General features: G+C 36.1%; 1 protein-coding gene across 5 annotated transcripts in view; it reads right to left on the reverse strand.

Annotated features, from left to right (window-relative positions):
• Window positions 1–21,351, reverse strand: part of ANKRD12 (ankyrin repeat domain 12) — a 125,882-nt gene that overhangs the window by 13,013 nt on the left and 91,518 nt on the right. For all 5 annotated transcript variants that reach the window (XM_019418463.2, XM_019418461.2, XM_019418462.2 and 2 more), the window contains one exon: window positions 6,302–11,016. In XM_019418463.2, the coding sequence (XP_019274008.2) occupies window positions 6,302–11,016 (4,715 nt within the window). The remainder of the gene's footprint in view (window positions 1–6,301; window positions 11,017–21,351) is intronic.

The raw sequence follows: 21,351 nt of genomic DNA on the forward strand, positions 1-21,351 counted from the left end.
TCCAAAACCATAAAGGCCTCCTTTATATCACCCAGAGGAAGAGTATCTACTCCTTTGAGCCTGGGGTGTCAGAGAAAGCTTCTTGGAGAAGCTTAATGCCTGAGGCTGCATCTTAAAGGAAGAGCCAGAATCAAGAGTTAAGAGAAAGGAGTTGTGGGGGAAAAAAGAAGAGAAAGAAGAGGGGAGGGTAATTCCCAGAAGAAAAGATAGCATAATCAAGTTCATGAAACAAAGAGATAGTAGGGTGTCAGGAGCCAACTACAAGTTGAATTCCTGGGATATCAACTTTGAGGGAAGGAATGGTAGGACATGAGGATCAGCAGGGGCAAAGTCATTAGCATTTTGTAAACCAGCTTTGTTTTTTTTTCTTTTTAACCAGCTATTCTTAAAGTGTGTTCCACAGAACACGGAGCCCACATACATGACTTGCGAGAAATGGTTCTAAGAACAAGTGGGTTTGAGAAACATTGTACATATGTACTCACTCAGGTGTCTCACAATCAAGTTAAATTTAATGGTTCTGAGAAGTTCAGAAATGAAGAAACCTATTTATTTTTAGATTAATGGTGCTTCATTTCCCAAACTTATTTTTTTAATTTTTTTTATTAAAAATTTTTTTTTGATGTTTATTTTTTGAGAGAGAGGTTGACAGAGTGTGAGCAGGGGAGGGGCAGAGAGAGAGGAAGACCCAGAATCTGAAGCAGGCTCCAGGCTCTGAACTGTCAGCACAGAGCGTGATGCGGGGCTGGAACCCACGAACCGTGAGATCATGACCTGAGCTGAAGTCGGGCACTCAATCGACTGAGCAACCCAGGTGCCCCATTTCCCAAACTTATTTGACCATGAGCTCTCCCTACCTTGCCCCAGCCTGCCCCCCCCCACCCCCGCCATGTCTTTAATTAACATGCTGTGGAACAGACAGTATGTATAACACAGTGTAAATTTTGTATGTGGTGGGGAATCATTGAAAGATCTTACAGCTCACTGCTGTGTCTGCAGAATAGATATTAGGAGGACAAGAAATTAAGAAAGCAAATCACTGTGACACTGGTGTGAGAAGGAGGGAGTGGAAGGGATGGGGGTCTAAAAATAACGATTAAGGATAACAGGGAGCAGCTAATGACCACTTGTGGGTCCTCCAGCATGAGGGGGCCAGATAGCTTGTAGGAGATACCCCAGGAGGAGAAAAGAGGAAAGAGAAATAAGGGTTTTGGATAAATTCAGTGCTGACATGTTAAGTTTGTGGAGCTCACGGACATCCAAGTGGAGCTAGCCAGTTAGCAAAAAAGCAGCTGAGGAGAGAGGTTTGGGCAGAACACATAAATTTGGAAATTTCCAACATCTAGCAACATATAGAGAAATGGTAAAATCACCAAAGGAATATATGGAGACTTTCTGAGGAAACTTTCCCTTTGCTGTTTCCCTCATCTATCTTTAAGTAAATCATGCTTGGGGATTTTGTCTTTTAAGATCTGTGAGTCCCAGGAGTCTCTAGAATAAAAAAATCTCTTGACAGCTTCCCAGGGATGCTCTTTGTGCCCCTGCTGTAGGGACTCTGTGTCGGTACTAGTGACCACAGTGGATACCATGATGTGACAAGTCTTTTTCTTTTATTCTCGCCCTGTTCATTTGCCTTTTGGGAACCTGACCTAAGGTTTCACTTTTCTTCGTTTTATTTCCTCTGGAGAAACAGCAGCATTCCGGTTAGATTATGAGAAAAATACCTGATAGAAGAACAAACACTTAAATTGACTTTGGAGATGTTTCACTACATTTCTAACAGGTTCTATAAAAAGATCACATAAATGTAGAGATTAATTCAATAAGATGGCAATTAGCTGACAGAGGAAACAAATGGATAAAATCATATTGGAAATTACTAAAAATAATGTATGTAAAAGTGATCTTTGTTATTCTGGTATTTACTTTTTAGGACTAAGTTTTGAACAAATGAGTTTCAGTCCAATAAACTCAAAAGTAGCTTTTTATGAACAAGAGGTGGGGGGTTTGCATATTAACTCTAGTAAATATGAACCTTAAAGTTATTTTGAGATGGATAAAATAATGGTAACCTCTTAAATCTGTATACTGTTTTAAAATTTTTAATGGGTTATGGCATATACTATTTCAACCTGCTTTGAGGTAGGGTAGGTATTATTGTTTTACAGATGTGAAAACTAAGAATCAGAGAAGTGAAGGAATTATTCAAGATTACACAGCTGGTTTGTAGCAAAACCCAGACAAACTTATGTACAGTACTTAGAAATCTCCTGCTCTTTCTACTATACCGTGCTGTTTCTTTAATAACTCTCATTAAAAACAAACAAAAATTACCTACTACACTCAGAAAAAATTTTCAGCTCTATTTATTAGTACTTTTTGAAACATTTGCTATAACTAAATTTTGATTTAATCAAAGCTGTATCCCCAGTACTGCTACAAGAGAAACTTGTATTACATCATCTTTGAAGGAGTAAGAAAAGGTGATCATAATCAAATGCACACATAATATATATACAAATATACATATATATCTCTCAACAGGCAGCACTGAAAAGGCACCCTGACATGGATTAGAACTGTTTTTCGTGAAACAGTTTGTACAAAGTTTAATTTAAATAGGTTCTTTATGTTTTTACCTGTATTTCAAGCCTATGATACAACATACTTCAGTTAAAATTTTTTACTCTTTAAGGGGAAACAAAGGAAACAAAATGATTAGCTTTATATTGAGTTATTAACAAATTATTTTACTGAGAATATTTGAAAGAATGACAAATTTACAATTCTATTTTTTTAAATCTACTATTACTGCTTATTAGTAGTAGAGTAATATAAAAATCTCTTGTCTTTCAAGATTTAAAGAGCACTAGCATCAGGTAAATTCTATGGATGTGGGACTAAAGAACACCTTGTCTCTAACTTTTTGTTCTTCTCTGAACTGGGCTTTGAAAAGCCATGCAAAGGCATGCAAAGGCATGATGTGAAACAGTATAAAATAGCCTGGGGAAGCATCATGTATAGTAGGGTATAACTACCTAGAAAAGCCTAGAAAGGTATGGGAAGACCTGTAGACAATGATGGGGACTTTGGTTTACAGACCATTAGGGAGACACAGAATCCGAAGCAGGCTCCAGGCTCCAGCTGTCAGCACAGAGCCCAATGCAGGGCTCGAACCCATGAATGGTGAGATTGTGACCTGAGCTGAAGTTGGATGTTCAACTGACCGAGCCACCCAGGCGCCCTTATGTTTTTTATTTTGAGAGAGAGAGAGAGAGAGAGAGAGAGCGAGCGCTGCGCGGCGACCGTGAGTGGGGGAGAGGATCAAATGGGAGACAGAAAAGTAAGCAGGCTCCATGATGGAGCCCAATGTGGGGCCTGATCCCACAACTCAGGGATCATGACCTGAGCCGAAATCAAGTCAGATGCTCAACCGACTGAGCCACCCAGGTGCCCATTTTGATTTCTGAGACCTAGTTAGCACAATGCTTAGCATTTGGTTATGAATTACTTGATTATGTAATATTCTGAGTATTTAATTATGCAATATTCACGTATGTGAGTGAACAGTGTACGGAGCTAATGTGGTCCTTACACAGCAGTAGTAAGAAACAGAAGGGGAAAGGAAGTAAGATGAATCAACGTGACTTAGTGATTGACGTGGAGGTTGAATTTTGGGTTTCCAGTCTGGGAAATGAGAGAGCAGGTAACGATAATAAGTAAATCAGAGAGGACACAAAGAGCACTTCTGCGGTAAGATAAATGGGCTTAGTGTGGAACCTAATGATTTTATGGATATTGTGGTACAGTCAGGTGATGCTCACAAGCAGCTAGAAACACAGTTATGGACATCACTATGTATTCACAGCTGAAGATAAATTTGGGATTCATTCTACAAGATAAATAGTGTCCTAGCCCTTAATCAGATTACAGTCAGACATGTAAACAGTTAACTATGGTATCATGTGGGAGGTATGAGAAAGATAGAAACAATTCTGCTTTGACAAGATTTTGCACAGAGGTGACAACACGGCCGGAACAAAGGCATGGAAGAGGATAGAAAAGGAGGCCTGGCGAGAACAATTATTTCAGGTAGAAGGAACAGTACTAAGCAGAAGTAATGAACAAGAGATTTCCATTCAAGAGTGAATTAAATATGGCTGAATTATTGGGTGAGTTTGGAAGCAGTGAGAAAATGAAGCTGGAGGGGTAGACTGGGGTCAGATTACAAAATGAATAAGGTTATGCCATGACTATATGTGGATTTTAAGCTGTAGGCAATGGGAAGCCAGCTAATCACAGCTAAGATATTTAAGTAGGGAAACAGTTTTTTATTGCTGTTGTTGCTGTTTTTAAGTTTTACTTATTTAGGTAATCTTTACACCCAACGTAGGGCTCAAACTCAGGACCCTGATATCAAGAGTCGCATGCTCTTCCAACTGGGCCAGCCAGGCACCCCCTTATTGTTTTTAAAAGGATACAAGTTTAACAACAAAAGAGAATGCTTCTGCAGAAAGAGAGTAGGGGAAAAAAAGAAGTGAAAGAGTGGCTGTAATGTTCTAAGTGAGAGATAATGATGAGGGCCCTAAAACAAGGCAGTGGTAGAGGAGACAGATTCTAGAGAGAGTTCTAAAGTAGAATGGTTAGAATTTGGTAACTGATAGGATACTACTCTGGTGTCATCACTAATAAAAAAAAAAAAGTGGTTTCTGAGCGTGAGAGAGAAATCATTTCTTTTGGTCTGGGGGAGTCTGAGTTTGGAACAGATCCTTGGCACACAGTTAGACTCCTCTTTCAGGAATGAGGCACTCAGCCTCCAAGTCCTAGAAATGTAGGAGGCTGGCAGCTCTCACTGGAGTTCCTCTCTAGGAACTGGCAGCAGGAACATTGGAAGGGAAGACAGTTGGCATGCGCTAGGCCTCGTGCCCTCGCTGGGTGCAAGCTACCTGTCAGAAGGGCCACCCCATTCCAGACCTTCTGTGGGCTCAGCTGAAATGAGCGCTGCAGCTACATTTCAGTTCAACTTCTCACTCTGCCGAATTCTGGTTCCTTCACACATGTACTCACATTTTTCCTGGCAGCACTCACCAATAAGCCTCTTGTGCATAGTTTAGGGTCTCCTTCCTGTGGAATTGAACCTATGACAGGTATGCTGCCTGGAGGCACCTACATCTGATTCTGGAGGTCAACAGAGAGGACATGACTAGGTAAGAATTTGGGGGCTAACTGGCACATGGAAGACTGCTGAAAACAACAGGAATAGGTAAGACCATAATGACAGAAAGTTGACTGAAGAATTGATTCCTAGAGAACTCTGATGCTTAAGGATGGGTAGAAAAGTCATTAAAGGAGAGCATGAAAGACTGAAGCAAGGGAACCAGAAGAGAGCACCGTCATAAAAACAAGCAGAGGAAAATCTCATGAACAAGATGGTCACAATGTCAAATGTGACGAAGATCAAGTAGAAAGAAAAACAGGCCAACAAATCTGGCATTATAAGCTCACTGGTGATCTGTGACAGTACAGAAGGTTTAAGAGATGAACAGGAAGTGATACAGAGAAAATATCAGGTGGTGAAAGAGAGAGGGACAGCTTGACAAACTGGCATAGTTATGGGATAACTTTCTTTTCTCCAACATGAAGGAGACCCAAATATGTTTGGAGTGGGCGGATAAAGGCCAGTGGAGAGAGGTAATTAAAATCACACCAGTAAATAGTGTCTCAATAGAGGAAAGTTCCAGAGAGGCCTGGAGAGAATGGGATCAAGAGCACATGGAAATGAATTACCCTTCAAAGACAGAGAAGCATACCTCCTTTGGGACCAAAGAAAAAGCAGGTAAGGAAAAAGAAAATACCGTAGACCAGTGCTGATCATGAAGGTAGTCAACAGCTACACATGGCTATTGAACACTTACTGAAATGTTAGCCCCATTTAGGTTGAACTGAGATGTACTAAAGTACAGCAGATTTCAAATACCTAGTACAAAAAAAATACAGAATGTCTTGTTCATTAATACTTTTTCTACATTATATATTTTTGTTTAAGGATTTATTTAAGTAATCTCTATACCCAACGTGGGGCTCAAACTCATCTGGCTCCACCAGGTGAGCCAGCCAGATGCTGATATATTTTGAAATAGTATTCTGAATATACTAGGTTAAATAAAATGTTAAAATTAATTTTACCTGTTTCTTTTTCCCTTCTAAAATGTGGCTACTAGAAAAATTAAAACTACAGAAGTGACTTGCATTATATTTCTATTGACAGCACTGAAGATGCATATTTAGTGATGTTACTTACTGTGGGAATGCAAATCTTGCTTAAGGGGTTTCCATCCAGGAGGTATGAGCCATTAAATGTCACATATTCATCATAATACTGAGGTGCTTGAGGAATAACACTACACAACAATTTGCGCTTTTCTTCAATTTTTTTCCTTATATGCAAGTATTCGAAATATGGATTTGCTCGCTCTGAACTGTATGGCTGAATCTCATCTAGTTTCAGAGAATCTACGATGGCTGCCAGAGACTGCTGAGTTTTCTCTTTCGCTTGTAGTAAAGAGGGACTCACTTGCACAGGCTGAGGTACACGGGATACTTTCCTTTTCCGTGGGTGGTGAATTTGAGGATCATCTTCTTCAGTTAATCTTATTCTTCCTCTAGGAGATGAAGAGTCACTGTCTTTTTCTGATAGTAGTGTACAGCTAGCAAGAATCTGTTTGCTTTGATTTGCCACTGTATTTGCTTTGTTTCTAGTTATCCTTTGAGGGATTTGGTTTTCGGTCTTATCATCTTCAGCATTTTCTTCTAATTCTACTTTACCTAATTGACCATATTTATGCATCTCTGGTTGAGCGGACTGTTGCAAATGGTTTTCCAGACTTGATAAAGTGCTTTGTTGTGATTCTTCATCTTCAATGGAAAGCAAACACTTTTCACCTTCAGGACAATGTTTTGGATTATCTTGTTCATTTAGGTTCCCTTTTGGGATCGCGGCACTCATTTCACATAAATCAGAATCACACTTATCATTCAAATGAGTTAAGACCAAACTCTCCAGTTTGTTTTCTTTCTCATGTGAAATAACCTGAATATCAGAAGTGCTACTCTCAACCTCATGGCCACTGGAAGACTTATACATTAATTTGCCAAACGCATAATGTGTATTTAGCTGGGAAGAGGCATCGTTTCCACTAAAGTCTTTTTCTGATGGTAATACAGGTAAAGTATTAGCCTTTTCAAAATTTGGTGCTGCTTCTTGAACACTGCTTTCAGAGTATAATGGGACAAAGGCATCTGTCTTTTGAACATCTGTTAAGACAAAAGTATTCTCCACCTCTTTTGTAGATTCATTGTCAGTATCTAAAACAGAATTGATAATTTGAACTGCGTTTTTCTGTTGCAAAATACTCGGCTCTTGATTGGCAACATATGACATAGACATATGTTTAGAAATAGATTCAGCATCTGAAAGTGATTGGCTGTGGAAAGAGCAAGGTTGTTGTGAAGGCAGAAAGGACACTGGATCCTGAGCACAAGAGTTTCCTGGCAGTTCAGTCTGGTGCAGGGATAAAAAATCAGTGTTCTGTTCTTTCAATATTTTGTTTTCAGAATTACAAAAGCCTTGAACAGAAGAATCTTGATCAGGTGTACCAGAATTTGGGCAGATAAAGTCACTGGTGCTTAAGGATTCCAGTCTACTATCAACAGGTACCTCCCATGATTTATTTTGGATCACACCAACCTGATTAGATGGCTCTAAATGCACAGGACTGTCCATTAAAGTGCCCACTGGAACAGTACTCTTGATAACATTTATATCAGCTGAAATATATTTGCTGTTTACAGATCTAGTTGGAGACGCTGCAAAACTGGAATGTATGTTAGACATATTTGAAAGTTCTCTTTCAGGCACATTTAAGGACACCTCAGGTTTGGGAGAAGGACAAATATCTCTTGGCACAGCTAAGCCACCTTGATTGTTTTCTTCTGATACTGTTTGGAATTGTTTTGTATGTTCACAAATGACTGATGGCATGCTACACCTTCGAACTTCTACAGCTGGTCTCCCCTCATTTATCACTAGTTTGACATCTTCTACAGAAGATGATCGGAGATGGGATGTCGGAAGTCTGCTTGTAAATGGTGGCTTAATCCGCTCTGGCAGTTCAGCCAAGCTATCTAATTCTCTTTCATGAAGGGCAGGAGATTTGGCAATTGGCAAAAAAGGTGACTGGGAAAAGGACATTTGGGAATCGGAACCCTCCAACATAAAGTCAGAGTCATACTCAATTGGAGGCCTGGGGGTTGTCACTGTAGTATGGCAGGAATCTTCTGAGCTAGCAACCGAAATCATGGATACAGATCTAGAGCTGAGACCTGGTTTTTCACTTTCTGATCTAGGAGATCTGTTTAAGATATTATCTGAAACAAAAGATGACTTCCCTAAATTCATGATATTTTTGGCATCAACAGATTGTGATCTGTTACTTACAGCATCTTTAGACTGTTTCTCCTTGGTATAAGCATCAGTCAACTCTGAACTCTTTGACCTAGTAAGTTCTTTATTTTTAGACTCAGCTAGTACATGCTTTGTTTTTTCTTTATCTTTTACTTTAAGTTCTAAACAATTCCGATTTCTCAACCGCTCCTTTTCTTTCTGCTTAATTTTTTCCTTATGTTTTTTGTGCCACTGCTCTATTTCTAGGTCTTTAAGGCTTAGCATTCGTTCAAAACTTGTCTGCATTAAATCATCATTCACTAACCTCTTTTCTTTAGGTCGAGTATCTTTTGATGCTGGTGATGACTTAAGTTTAGGTTTATCTGCTTCAGATTTTAGTTTGAATAAACTATTTAGTTGAATTTTATCTTTGTGCTTGTCTCGTTCTTTGTATCTGTCTATATCTTTATCTTTTTTATCTTTTTCTTTTCCATCAGGGGTTTTCAAAGGCTCATCTTTTGTTTTTTCTTTAAGGGATAAAGTTTTCTCATGTTGTGCTTTACTGCTGTCTGCCATACTTGACTTCTTCTCTTCCTGGAAGTGTTTGGAGTTAGTTGTATTTACACTTTCTTTATCTCTAGATTTTTCCTTTTTATCTACCTCCCTGTCTTTTTCTTTAATTTTGCTTTTTTCTGATTTAGTATAGTCACTGTTGTCTGATTGTTTGTTTTTTTTTTCCATCAAGTGCTTTTCTTTGCTTTCTGCTAGATGCCTCTCTTTTTCAGGTTTTTCTTTGTCATGTTTTCTGTCCATCTTTTCTCTACTTTTCTCTCTATCGTCAGCTTTTTTAATAGTGGTAATATTTTTTATCTTTTCACCTTCTTTATGGCATTTCTCTATGTGATGTGAATACAGCTTGTCTTTTTCTTTTATTCTGTCAACACAGTCACTAAGATCTAATTTATCTTTCTCTGACTTATGCTCATGCTTGATCTTCTTCTCTTTTTCAGAATTTTTTCTTTCAACATCCTTTTCTTTAGTTTGAAACCGCTTTTCTGATTTTTCCCTTTCTTTTACATGCTTTTCTTGTTTTTCAATCTCTATTTCCTTTTCCATTGAATGTAACCCTATAGATTCTTCAACGGCATTTGTTCCTAAAGAACTGAATTCTGTTTCTTTATCTATGGGTACAGTCTCTCTTTCTTCCTTTAAGTCTTTTATTTTTTCCTCCCTAAAAGATTTTTCATTTTCCTTTTTAATCTTCTCTCGTTCTTCTTTAAAATTCCTCTCTTTTGAAACATGCTTTTCCTTGGTTGATTTATCATCTTTTATGCTTTTTTCCAACTTTGATTTTTTTTCCAATGTTAGGGACTCATGTTCCATATTTAAAAACAGATCTTCAGTTTCATCACTTTTAAAAAAATTCTCTTTCCAAAATTCTCTATCAAATTCTACACTCCGCTGCAGCTCTTTAGCACTATCTCTATTTTTGTATTTTTCCTTTTCACTTTCAATTTCTTTTTTATGCTTTTCTTTTTCCCTTTCTTTGTGTTTCAATTTATGCTTTTTTAATGTTTTACCCTCTTTATCCATTTTTTTCAGTGTGCAGTCTGAATTTTCAAATGTTGGACTATGATCTTCATCTTTTACCTTGGCATTTGACTTTTCACCAAATTCTAAGTGGAAATCTTTCTGATGTTTATTTTTTTCCTTATGCTTACAAGATTTTACACTTGAACTTTCTGGCAAGAATTCAGATTCTGTGTTATCATACCGGATAAGATCAGGCTGTAATGACATTTCAGAACTTCCTGGTGATAAACATGTTTTAGTATGTTCTTGTTTTAGTGGTGTTGACTGCTTTTCACTTAGTCCACAAGAATGTTTAGGAGATTTACCAGTGGAAATATGAAATAAATGTAACGAAGTATCATCTTTTGGGCTAAAAGATTTCCTAAAATTCCCCTCTTCTCTGGTCTTTTCTGAACAATCGAGTGCAGTATTAACTGTCAAGTTTGTTACTCTGGTATTTTCTTTTCCCTCTTTTTCTTGCTTCAGCTCTTGGTTCTCTTTATTTTTGTTCTGATTCTTTAATTTTCTTTTAACTTTGCCTTTCTGTTTGTGTTCATTTGAAACTCCATATTCCTTTTTGGTTTGTGTATCAGAATTTGATGTTTCAGGGACAGAAGATGGAGCAGAAACCTTTTTATTCTGAAGAATTTCTTCATCTGAACTTTCAGAACTTGAATACAAAACTCTAGATGGCTTTTGTTTTTTACTTTTAAATGATTTAGGATAGAAAGCTTTCTCCTGTTTTGCAAATAAGCTATTCTTTTCTACTTCACCTTCATTCTCTTTCCGTAGCTCTTTTCTAAGAATATGCCTGTCATCAATCATTTTATTTATTTCTTCATCATCATCATCTTTGAACTCATATTCATCAAGAGCAGATGGAAGAGGTGCTTTGCTGGGAATTATCTGTTTACTTTCACAGATGAGAGAGTCTTTCTCTGTCTCAGAGTCAATGTTTTCATCAACACTGGAAGGATTTACAGACCGAGCCTCTTCAGAATCTAGAATAAGAAAAGAGAATCTATTGTTGGTCAAGAGACAATTGTCAGAAAAATAAAGCTGTGAGAAAAATATAGCATATATAGTAACTATTTCAATTCAGAAAGAAAATTTCAGAATTATATGAGAATGATGCAATAAAAATATGTAAGAACTCTGCTACAGTACTGTGGAAAACCTTTATAGATAATATGCTTCATAATGAGATCTCCTGATTCTTTTAAAAGCAAACAATACAATTAACTCACAATTCATATATCAAAGGTACAGAATATAAAAATGTGTAGTACAGAGATTTATAATCCAGGGGACTGAATTCAGAGGAAACATTGGCTACTAATGTTATGTAAAATTTTAATATGTGTACTTTTTTTTTTTTTTCAGAGAAAGAATAAGTAAGATTATCTGATGCAAAAAAGATTAAGAACCACTAACTTAAAGGGTTTAGTTAAGTAAATATCACACCTGTTTTATGTTTCAGAATTTTTATGAGTAAAGTCATAAGGGATCAAGTAATTTTCATAAAGTATAGTAACCTAAAGATGAATGGTTTTGTCTATACAGGATACATGACTATCTGGTTTAAAGAAAATCTTAAAAGGAAACATATTCCACAATTACATAATCAATATTATAACACATTGAATACATATGTAATTTGAAAAAAGATACCATGTCCCTTAGTTTTCTTATCTGTAACTTAGACTTACTACTAATATATACTCTAGTACAACGGGGGTAATAACGGGCTCAATTTCTACATATTTTTTAAGTAGGCCTCACGGCCAGCAGAGCCCAAATGCACAACCCTGAGATCAAGACCTGAGCTGAGATCAACAGGTGGATGCGTGCTGAACTGACTGAGCCACCCAGGCGCCCCAATTTCTATGTTATTTTTAACGTTACAATTATTTTTAAGTACATGAAAGTTTAGTTGAATCTAAGCTGTATAAATAGAGCCAAAACATTGCCAAATTCTATTTCATTGTATCATTTTTAAGAAAAAGATTTTTTCTTCTTCCTAGGTGGGCATCTTTTCTTAGCTGAAATGTTATGTTGTATACAATAGGCCTTTATCTGAAAAGAAAACCCAGGCTCCTAACTAAAAGTAAAGAAAACTGTGGCCTCTAACCAAGGGGGAAAACCAAACTTACTAAAAAATGACAGATAATACTTAGGCACCTGGCTGACTCAGTCAGTTTAAGAGTCAGATGACTCTTCATTTCAGCTCAGGTCATGATCTCACAGTTCATATGAGCCTGCTTGCTATTTTCTCTCCCTCTCTCTGCCCCTCTCTCACTCACATGCATTCCCTCAAAATAAACTTAAAAAAAAAAAAAAGATTAAAAATTGTAAACACTTCCTTTGCTAAATATTTATTAAAATTGTGAATTTAATACATTAAGCTTCCTATAAAAAGTGATCTAGTTCCCAAATGTCCTTCTCATAAAAATTCAAATTCCAGAAGCACTGTATAGGAGCTCTGGAGAGATCATAATCTTAGTTTTGGAGATGAGGTGAGAATATTCTAAATGAAACGGTTATACTGACACATGGTATAAAAAAGAACATTTTTAGAATTCTAACTAGCTGTATAGATGTTGAAAATGCTTTCCATTTCCAGCCACCAATATTGCAATACATAGTACCAAACTACAGAACTTTGTTTCAAAAAGGAACATCTATTTTGGGAGCAGTGTTTATTTTAGTCTTAAGGTACTATAAGAATATGTACTTATACAACAGGTGTTATTTTCTATTGTTAATGCTTTATAATTTGTTCTTGAGGGCTTAAGTCTGTGTAGTTTTCATGGATTTAATTCGTTATGGTTTGTATGTAACTATCCTTTTTTTAAACCAACATAAAAACATTATTTTTATGTGAGAAAAATCAGAACATAAAATAATCTATTAACTACAGAATTATTTCAAATATATCTAAGAACTAATATTGGGGGCGCCTGGGTGGCTCAGTTAGCCAAGCATCTTGATTTCAGCCCAGGTCTCAATCCCACAGTTTAGTGAGTTCCGGCCCCGTGTCGGGTATATATAACTATCCTATTTATATTTCTCATCAATTGGAAATTAGGATTTTTTCCTTTGTAAATCCCACAAACCCTCAGTTTCACACCAAGAATCAGTCTCTAATAAATGTTTATTCTGTTCCACCAGGCACATAGTGTTCAAGGTGCCAGGGGGTGACAAGATGAAAAGATAGTCCTACCTCTTTAACAGTTACACAACTTGATAACTGCTAAAAAGGCAATGGATACTAGAGTGAAAGGGTGTACTTGGAAGAACTAGAGAAGGAAGAAAGCAGGATTCTCAAACAAGTGGCCCCGAAGCTGAGGCATGAAAGATGTACAGGGATTTTAGGTAGGATTTCAGGGCATGGAAAGTACTATGACATAAACAACATAAACAAGCAGATCCAATCACAGCATATATACCATTTTATATATGGCTTTTTTCCACTGAACAGATCACATTTTCTTCTGAAACTTAATTTTCTTCATTACTATTTTTAAAGACTGCATATTGCACTGAATTAATTTGTAACCATTTAAACTGATTCTTCTGAGGGGACATTTGAGTTGTTTCCAATTATTTGATATTACAGATACCTAATAACATAGAAAAATTTTTTTTGTATACGTTGTTACTTGAAAACAGCAATGTATCAATTTTTGTGTGTATGAAAAAACAAGAGAAATCCATCAAAAAAGTATCTCTACTAAACTTGTGCTAGAAGAATTATGATTTTTATTTTCTTCTTCAAGCTTTTGTTTTCCCAATTCCTAGCATTACAGGTATTACTTTTCTCTTTGGAAAAAAATTTTTTTAGAAGTTCACTAACATATAAAATAGTATCACTATTTTTAAAATTACTGATGTGGCTCATTTTGCCATGTGTTTGCATTTCCTCCTGTGCAATGTCACTTTATAATTTCTTCAGCCTATTTTTTCCCGATTTTTTTTATGCATATTAATACCGGACTTAAATTGCACTATACATAATAATCTCATAGTGCTTACCATTTGCATTTTACCAAGGTTAAATGCAAATTCTTTAAGGGAATTACACATACATGTGTACCTTGGGTTTATCATTTGTGCTTCTGATTCATCAACTAAAGGTAATTAAGCAACATTCCTCAATGCAGCTACTTTTCTCCTATGGTTCTTTTTCAAAGATGACTACTTTTTTAAAAAAGGAAATGATGTAAACTTTAAAGTGAGTCAGTTGTCTTAACACTAATTAATGCCCATGATGAGAGAGTGGAATTACTCCAGTGAAGGATCGTAACCTGGCTCTGGTTGCTGAGTTGCATGTGGCCATTGGGCTTGCTCCACTATATGGTGGTTGGTTCTCAGCAGCCGGTGGCAGTAACGCTGTGTCGCTCTCATGAAGCTGGTGAGTCTGATCTCAGCAAAGGTACTGTACCTCCATGACATCATTTCACTTGCAGACTAGGCTGAAATCTCTTCTCTTCCCTAAGCAACCCTAAACCTTCTGCTTTACATAGAGCAAGCTGGTCTTGTGATTATAGTGCGGTAGTAACCTTAAAAAAAAATTTTTTTTTTTTTGCCTTTCTTAGGAGATGAACGCTTACAGTGAAGATAATCATCTGGACTCCAAATCTTCAAATTCTTGTAGTCAAAATGGCCATGGCTATCATTATACTGTTATTTTCCATTTTGTTCCAATCTTTCAGTCTTCAATTATCTATTTAATCAGTAATTTGATTTGTATTTAAAACATTTACCAAATTATTTCTGACAAAAGTTCCTTTAAAAAAATGTAATGTTGGGGCGCCTGGGTGGCGCAGTCGGTTAAGCGTCCGACTTCAGCCAGGTCACGATCTCCCGGTCTGTGAGTTCGAGCCCCGCGTCAGGCTCTGGGCTGATGGCTCGGAGCCTGGAGCCTGTTTCCGATTCTGTGTCTCCCTCTCTCTCTGCCCCTCCCCCGTTCATGCTCTGTCTCTCTCTGTCCCAAAAAAAAAAAAAAAAAAAAAAAAAAAAAAAGTAATGTTTATCAACTCAAACAATCTTATTGGGGAAACTAGGAAGGCAAATGAGAAATACAAAGGTTAAGCAATTATTCAAACATTAAGCTTTTCACTATAGCATTTTTCTTATTCATAAAAAAAGGCTAAATGAAGTTTAATTGATTAAAAACACTTAAATACATTTGAAATTTGCTCTTATACTTCTCAAGGTACTTTTAGATATTTGTAACAAATACTAGTGACATTTACAGAAATAGCTGAATGTTATTTGAGGTCACTATTATCCTTAGGCTTGACTTTTTCCCTACTGAGACTACCATATTATTTCCATTTCTTCTTGTATGCTATCCAAAAGGGGCAGCAAACAGAGCACATGTGACCAATGCAGGGAGATGATAATATTACCAAGTAAACCCCTCTTTCAAAATTGTTGCAAAACCACCCGTGTGCATTTCACAAACCAATTACAGCTCACAAGCCTAAAAGGGCATTCAGTAGAGGCTGGGCTTTTAAAATGGTTTTAATTATGATTATATTAACTTTTAGGAAATATAACTATTCTAATGTCACATATATTCTGGGAGTGGATGATGATGACATGAAGCTAAATGCACCATGAGCCTAAACTTGAACTTATAGTCAAGTCCAGATCTCTACTTTTCTTGAGCTTCAGCTGCCTAACTTGGACCTTCTTGGACACCTTTCAATCATCCTAACTCAAAATTGAAGATATTCAACTCATTACCTTCTCTTTTACAGCTGTTTCCTCTTGCTGCTTTAAGCCACTATTTCCCACTTCTGGAGCATACCAATCAACCCACTTACTCCAACTGGAAACCTCAGAGGTTTTTTTTTTAACACTCTCAATTCCTCAACTTTCAAAATAACTGTTTAAAGTTTCTATCTCTAGACATCTCTTAAATCTATCTTCTATTCCCACTACCACCATCCCAGCTTAGATTCTCATCATTTTTTGCCTAGATCATTTCTCACCTTAAACCACAATGTGGCCAACATTATAGAACATACTAGGTCTCGGATCATCTGAGGGTTCTCTACTCTAGGATAAAACAAAAATTCCAGAGATGATGGTATGAAACTTTTCAAAATCTAAAACACTACTATTTATCTCTAACAGTATTTACTATTCCTATTTCAGAGACGTGTGAACAGAGCATGAGCCAGGAAGTAGCTTGTCCAAGGTTATCTTACTCTTAGGAATATAGCCCAGGATACTTTTGTCTGACTTCACCATATTTCTACATTGTCTCCCATCTCTCATTTCTTCTTGCTATTCACATTAGCCACATCAGTATACTATTCACTCTTCCCCAAATTTACATGCATATTTACGTGGATTCTAATCAGCTGCTCTTTATTATTTCCCAGCTACTTAACTAGAAGATATTTTAGATTAGTAGTCAGGGGGAGGAGCACTTTGAGAATTTATAAATAGGAAGGGATTGGGGTAGTCATCTGTTACTGGGAGGGTATTGGGTAGGGGACTTGTTTTGAGACTGTTTGAGTTGGTATTTATGGAGATTACATGTTTTACTTGAAGGGGTTTGGAAGCAGATAAATTTAACTTCTCATGTATCCTTTGAGAACTCACTTCCAAAGGTGTGATTTTTAATCTCTGTTTCCCACAATATCTTCAATGCAGTCCAACTATTCTAGATGAGTAAGTGCTTAAATACATGCATGCATGCACACATACGATTCAGCTTCCTGTAAACCTTCAAAATATATGATTTTATTAACAGCACCTGCCTAAATCTATAGCACCCAGAGAATGAAAAATTTTTGTATTTTAAATTTGTGGGATGGAGTACCGTAGGGAAGGTAGTGTGCTTACTGAAGAAAAAAAAAAAAAGGCCAATTTATGGGATTTGAGAGTCATCTGTGGGAAGGTAACCTTAAGCGAGGGAGCTGTAATTTTCTGCTGGTTTTCCAGATTATTCAACAGATACTTCAAATATAAGTCCATGACTTATACTCAGGGACTTATGTAATAACTAGCAGATAGTAGGCGCTTAGTTAATGTAGAATAAATACAAATAGGATGTTTTAGAACCATATTAAGACATCAATAAATCAAGTGGGGGTGCGTATGGTAGAACAGGAAGACTGTAGAAAGGGATGTAAACATGCATTGCAAATTTATCCACTCTACAAGTTTGTACGGTATCCAGGTGGCAAATGATGTTGCCACTGACTACTATGTGGGTAATTCACTGCTGATGTCCCCTTTAAATTCAGCTATTTGAAGAGGTGGCAAATATCTCATCCACATGCCATTTAGTTCCCACATCACCTGCCATGTGGAGCACAGCTCTGTTATTTAATTTGCTTCAAGTCACCTTGAACTTTGACAAAGCCTGCACTTTCACACATTATGTGCTAACATGCCTATCTTCGTATATTGAGCTCATGTTCTTGTACATCAGTTGCTGAACTTTTTTAGTCAGCCAGAAATTTATTTTTAAGCAATGGCACCATTTTTATATAGAATTTATATAGTTACATATTGTTTGTATTTTATGCAAACTGAAAAATTGCTGATACTGGTAATAACACAGTTAAGATGGAAACTGAACAGATGTAATAAAGTAGAAAATCTTTAGCCTCCTTCAGAAGCTCAATGAAATGAAGACTGTTCAACTGTGAAGAAAAATAACATTAGAGAACCCATATGAAATACTACATATACGTACAGTGTATTGAAATCTTGAAAAGTAATGATGAAAATAAGATTTTAAAATTACGGGCAAAATCAGCATGTAAAATATTTTAATAATTACTTAAAGAGTTTATGCCAATACTTCTAGAAATTAGTTTCAAAAGAAACCGAATGTTCACTTCAGTTTTGACAAAAATTAAGAAAATTGACCAGAAACATTAAAATAATCTGCTCAACCTTCAGCAAAATTTCTTTGTAATACCCACAAGCAACTTTTCCTTCTCAACATTAAAGTCAGTTTACCATTATACTCACTGAAGGTAAACTAAGAAAATTTGAAGATGACAACTTGGAAAAATAATTCCTTAAGTGAGATCATGGAGATACAATGAGCAAAATCCAGACTATGGGAAAATTTACCAGCAAATCATCAGGTTATTTCAACCAAAAATTGTAAGAACATAAGAATGAAAGAGAGGGGCGCCTGGGTGGCTCAGTCAGGTAAGCATCCCACTTGAGCTCAGGTCATGATCTCGTAGTTCGTAGATTCCAGCCCTGCATCAGGCTCTGTGCTGACAGCTCAGAGCCTGGAGCCTGTTTCAGATTCTGTGTCTCCCTTCTCTGCCCCTCCACCACTGGCGGTCTCTCTCTCAAAAATAAACAAACATTAAAAAAAAAAGATATTTATAAAATTAAAAGATACTTGGACATATCACCCAATTAGCAATATGTGGACTCTGTTTGCAATATATATAGACTCTGTTTGGATTCTGACTGAAAAAATTAAAGAAAAAATCTTTTGATTTTATGAGGCAATCACAACTTAGGACAGTAGCTGTATATTTACTAGTAAAAACATTTAGTTAGCTTAGGTACGACAATGATATTATGGTTATGTATAAAGTAAAAAAAAAAAAAAAAAAATTCCTACCCTTTTATAGATACCTACTAAAACACTTGCCAGTGAATTGACTTCAAAATGATGGAGTATGGAAGAATGGAGAGAGAAAAACAAGATTAGCCTGAAGGTGGTAATTAGTAAAACTGGGTAATAAATATCTATGGGCTCATAATAGTATTCTTTCTACTCTTGCATATATATGAAAAGCTTGATGATAAAGGTAAAATCACTAATTTGTTTATAATTATATTACAATCTATTTAAAAATGTTTTTTAAAACAAAAATGTTATGCAATATATAGGACAAAAAAACTCTAAACACATATACTAAAGAATTAAAAAAAATAATTTTCTTACTTTTTTGAGTACAAAATCAGGTTAACACATAAGCAAATTTTCAGGAAAATGTTACATATGAAAATGTAAACTTTCATTAAAGATTTTTAATTAGTGAATGGGAGACTCTATAGCAAGACCCAAAAAACACCAGCTATTTTCATTTTCAGAACCCTTTTTGGCAAGAGAAGGTGCCACACTCAAACATAACGAACGTTGAGTCTGGCCACAGCACATTCTGTAACACTTACCATTAAGTCAAATAAACATACACTAAATTCATATTGTGATTTTATGCTACAGCATATAATACATTAGGATCATCAGACTCTGAAGTTTTCACACCCAATGACAACCGGCATGACAGAATGGAAAAGTACATGAGGTCTGTGTTTAGCTCTAGGTTTGGACCTTTGCTCTGCCACCTAATGGGTCAGTAATCTATTATCAGGGATTAACTCACAGGGCTACTGTATTAAATTTACATATGTGCCTGGTATATCCTGGCACACACCATACATGTGATAAATATTAAGTCACTGCTTAAAGAGAGAAAAATGTATCATTAAATTAAAAAGCAATTAAGTAATAATGTACACTTAACATGCCAACTTCAATAAACTGCACGTTAACTTGAAAAGCCAAAATTAAATCCCATAGCTTTTCATATTTGTTTAACTTAGTATCAGAAAACTGAAGACAGAAAGATTCAAGCTGACTCCAGGCACTTACTGCACTTATTACAGGGTTACAGCAGAGGTATGTGGTCCGTTAGAATGAGGGCAATGGAAACCACCAGTTTTTCAGGTAAAAAATGGACATATGCAGACACAGACTTCTGGGGAAAAGAGGAGGGGCAGGTGGAGGCAGTGAGGGGAAAGAAGAAAAACAGAGGGTACCAAGAAACAACTTTCTTGTATTAGCGTCTGGTGGTATTCATATTTTTAAACATAAAAGTACTAGTCATAATTGACAACCCCTTATGTAAAATATTTTTTGGTATTCCCCAAAGAAGGGGAAAATGGAACAGGGATGGAGGGGTGGACACAATTATATAAACTGTTTCATTTGCTAATCCAATTTAATGCCCTTACAGGTTGATTAAAAAAAAAGTTTCTTCTACAACTTAATAAGTAGATGAGAACTTTTTGTTGAAAATAATCCATGGAGAAAGTTTAAAATGAATACCATATTTATGCAAGTCTATAAAATGTCTCATTTCTGTATCCACCTTATGGGTCTAGGATACTACATAATAATGTTGATAACAAATTTATCCATGACCCTACAGCTAATAAGTGGCAGTGCTAGGTCTTCAAACCCAAGTTTCTCTGACTTTAATACTGGTACTCACAACCACCATGCTGTCACTTCTGAGTATATAAAAAACTTTAAATATAGTCAAGATGAACTATACAAACAACCCAGTATAATCATGCCATAATCTCTAAGAATTCATATGAATACCTTCTACTTCTAGATTTCACGATTAAGTATACCAAGAAAACAACTCTGCTACAAAACCCTAGGCTCTACAATAAAACATTATATTAAATGAGATTTATTGTTAATTTATATGGAAAATGATTTGAATTAAAACATAATGCTGTTAAACATACCCACCTGAGGTTAAAGTTGAATTTCATACATGAACTTGCTATCTATTCTTTGCCTGAGTTTGAAATATTCACATCTTAGATATGCAATATCTGGATTTATATATTCCATAAATACATGAAATAAGAGATTAAAAATACCTCATTCATGACTATTAATCCAATTTATAAAGGAAAAAAAGTCAGAGAATAGGGAAAATGGGTGAAGATAGTCAAAGGGTACAAACTTCAGTTATCAGATGAGTAAGTTCTGAGGATATAATTCATAGCATGGTGAATACAGTGAATACTGTATTGTGTATTTGAAAGTTGCTGAAAGTAGATTTTAGAAGTTCTCACCACACACACAAAATTGTAACTAGGTGAGGCCACGGATGTGCCATCTAACCTTACTGTGGTAATTATTCTGCAATATACATATATATCAAATCACTACGTGGTACACCGTAAACTTACACAATGTTATACATCTATTTCATCTCAACAAAGCTAGACATAAAAAATAAAGGAAAAGCAGCCATGCTGTGACTACCTTAAATGACAAAATCTGTGAACTTGATTAGATTTCCCATCTTTAGAATGGTAAATACAAATGACATTTTATTTTTTTAAATGTTCTTTTGTATTTTTCCTGAAGATTTTATTTTTAAGTGATCTCTACATCAAACATGGGGCTCGAACTTACAACCCCGAGATCAAGAGTTGCATGCTCTACTGACTGAACCAACTGGGCACCTCACAAATGACATTTTCAATTTGAAGATTACAAGGCTGCAATATTATATAAATATGGT

This window comes from Panthera pardus, unplaced genomic scaffold, assembly GCF_024362965.1.
Source record: "Panthera pardus isolate Hobbes unplaced genomic scaffold, ASM2436296v1 HiC_scaffold_15, whole genome shotgun sequence".
NCBI lineage: Eukaryota > Metazoa > Chordata > Mammalia > Carnivora > Felidae > Panthera > Panthera pardus.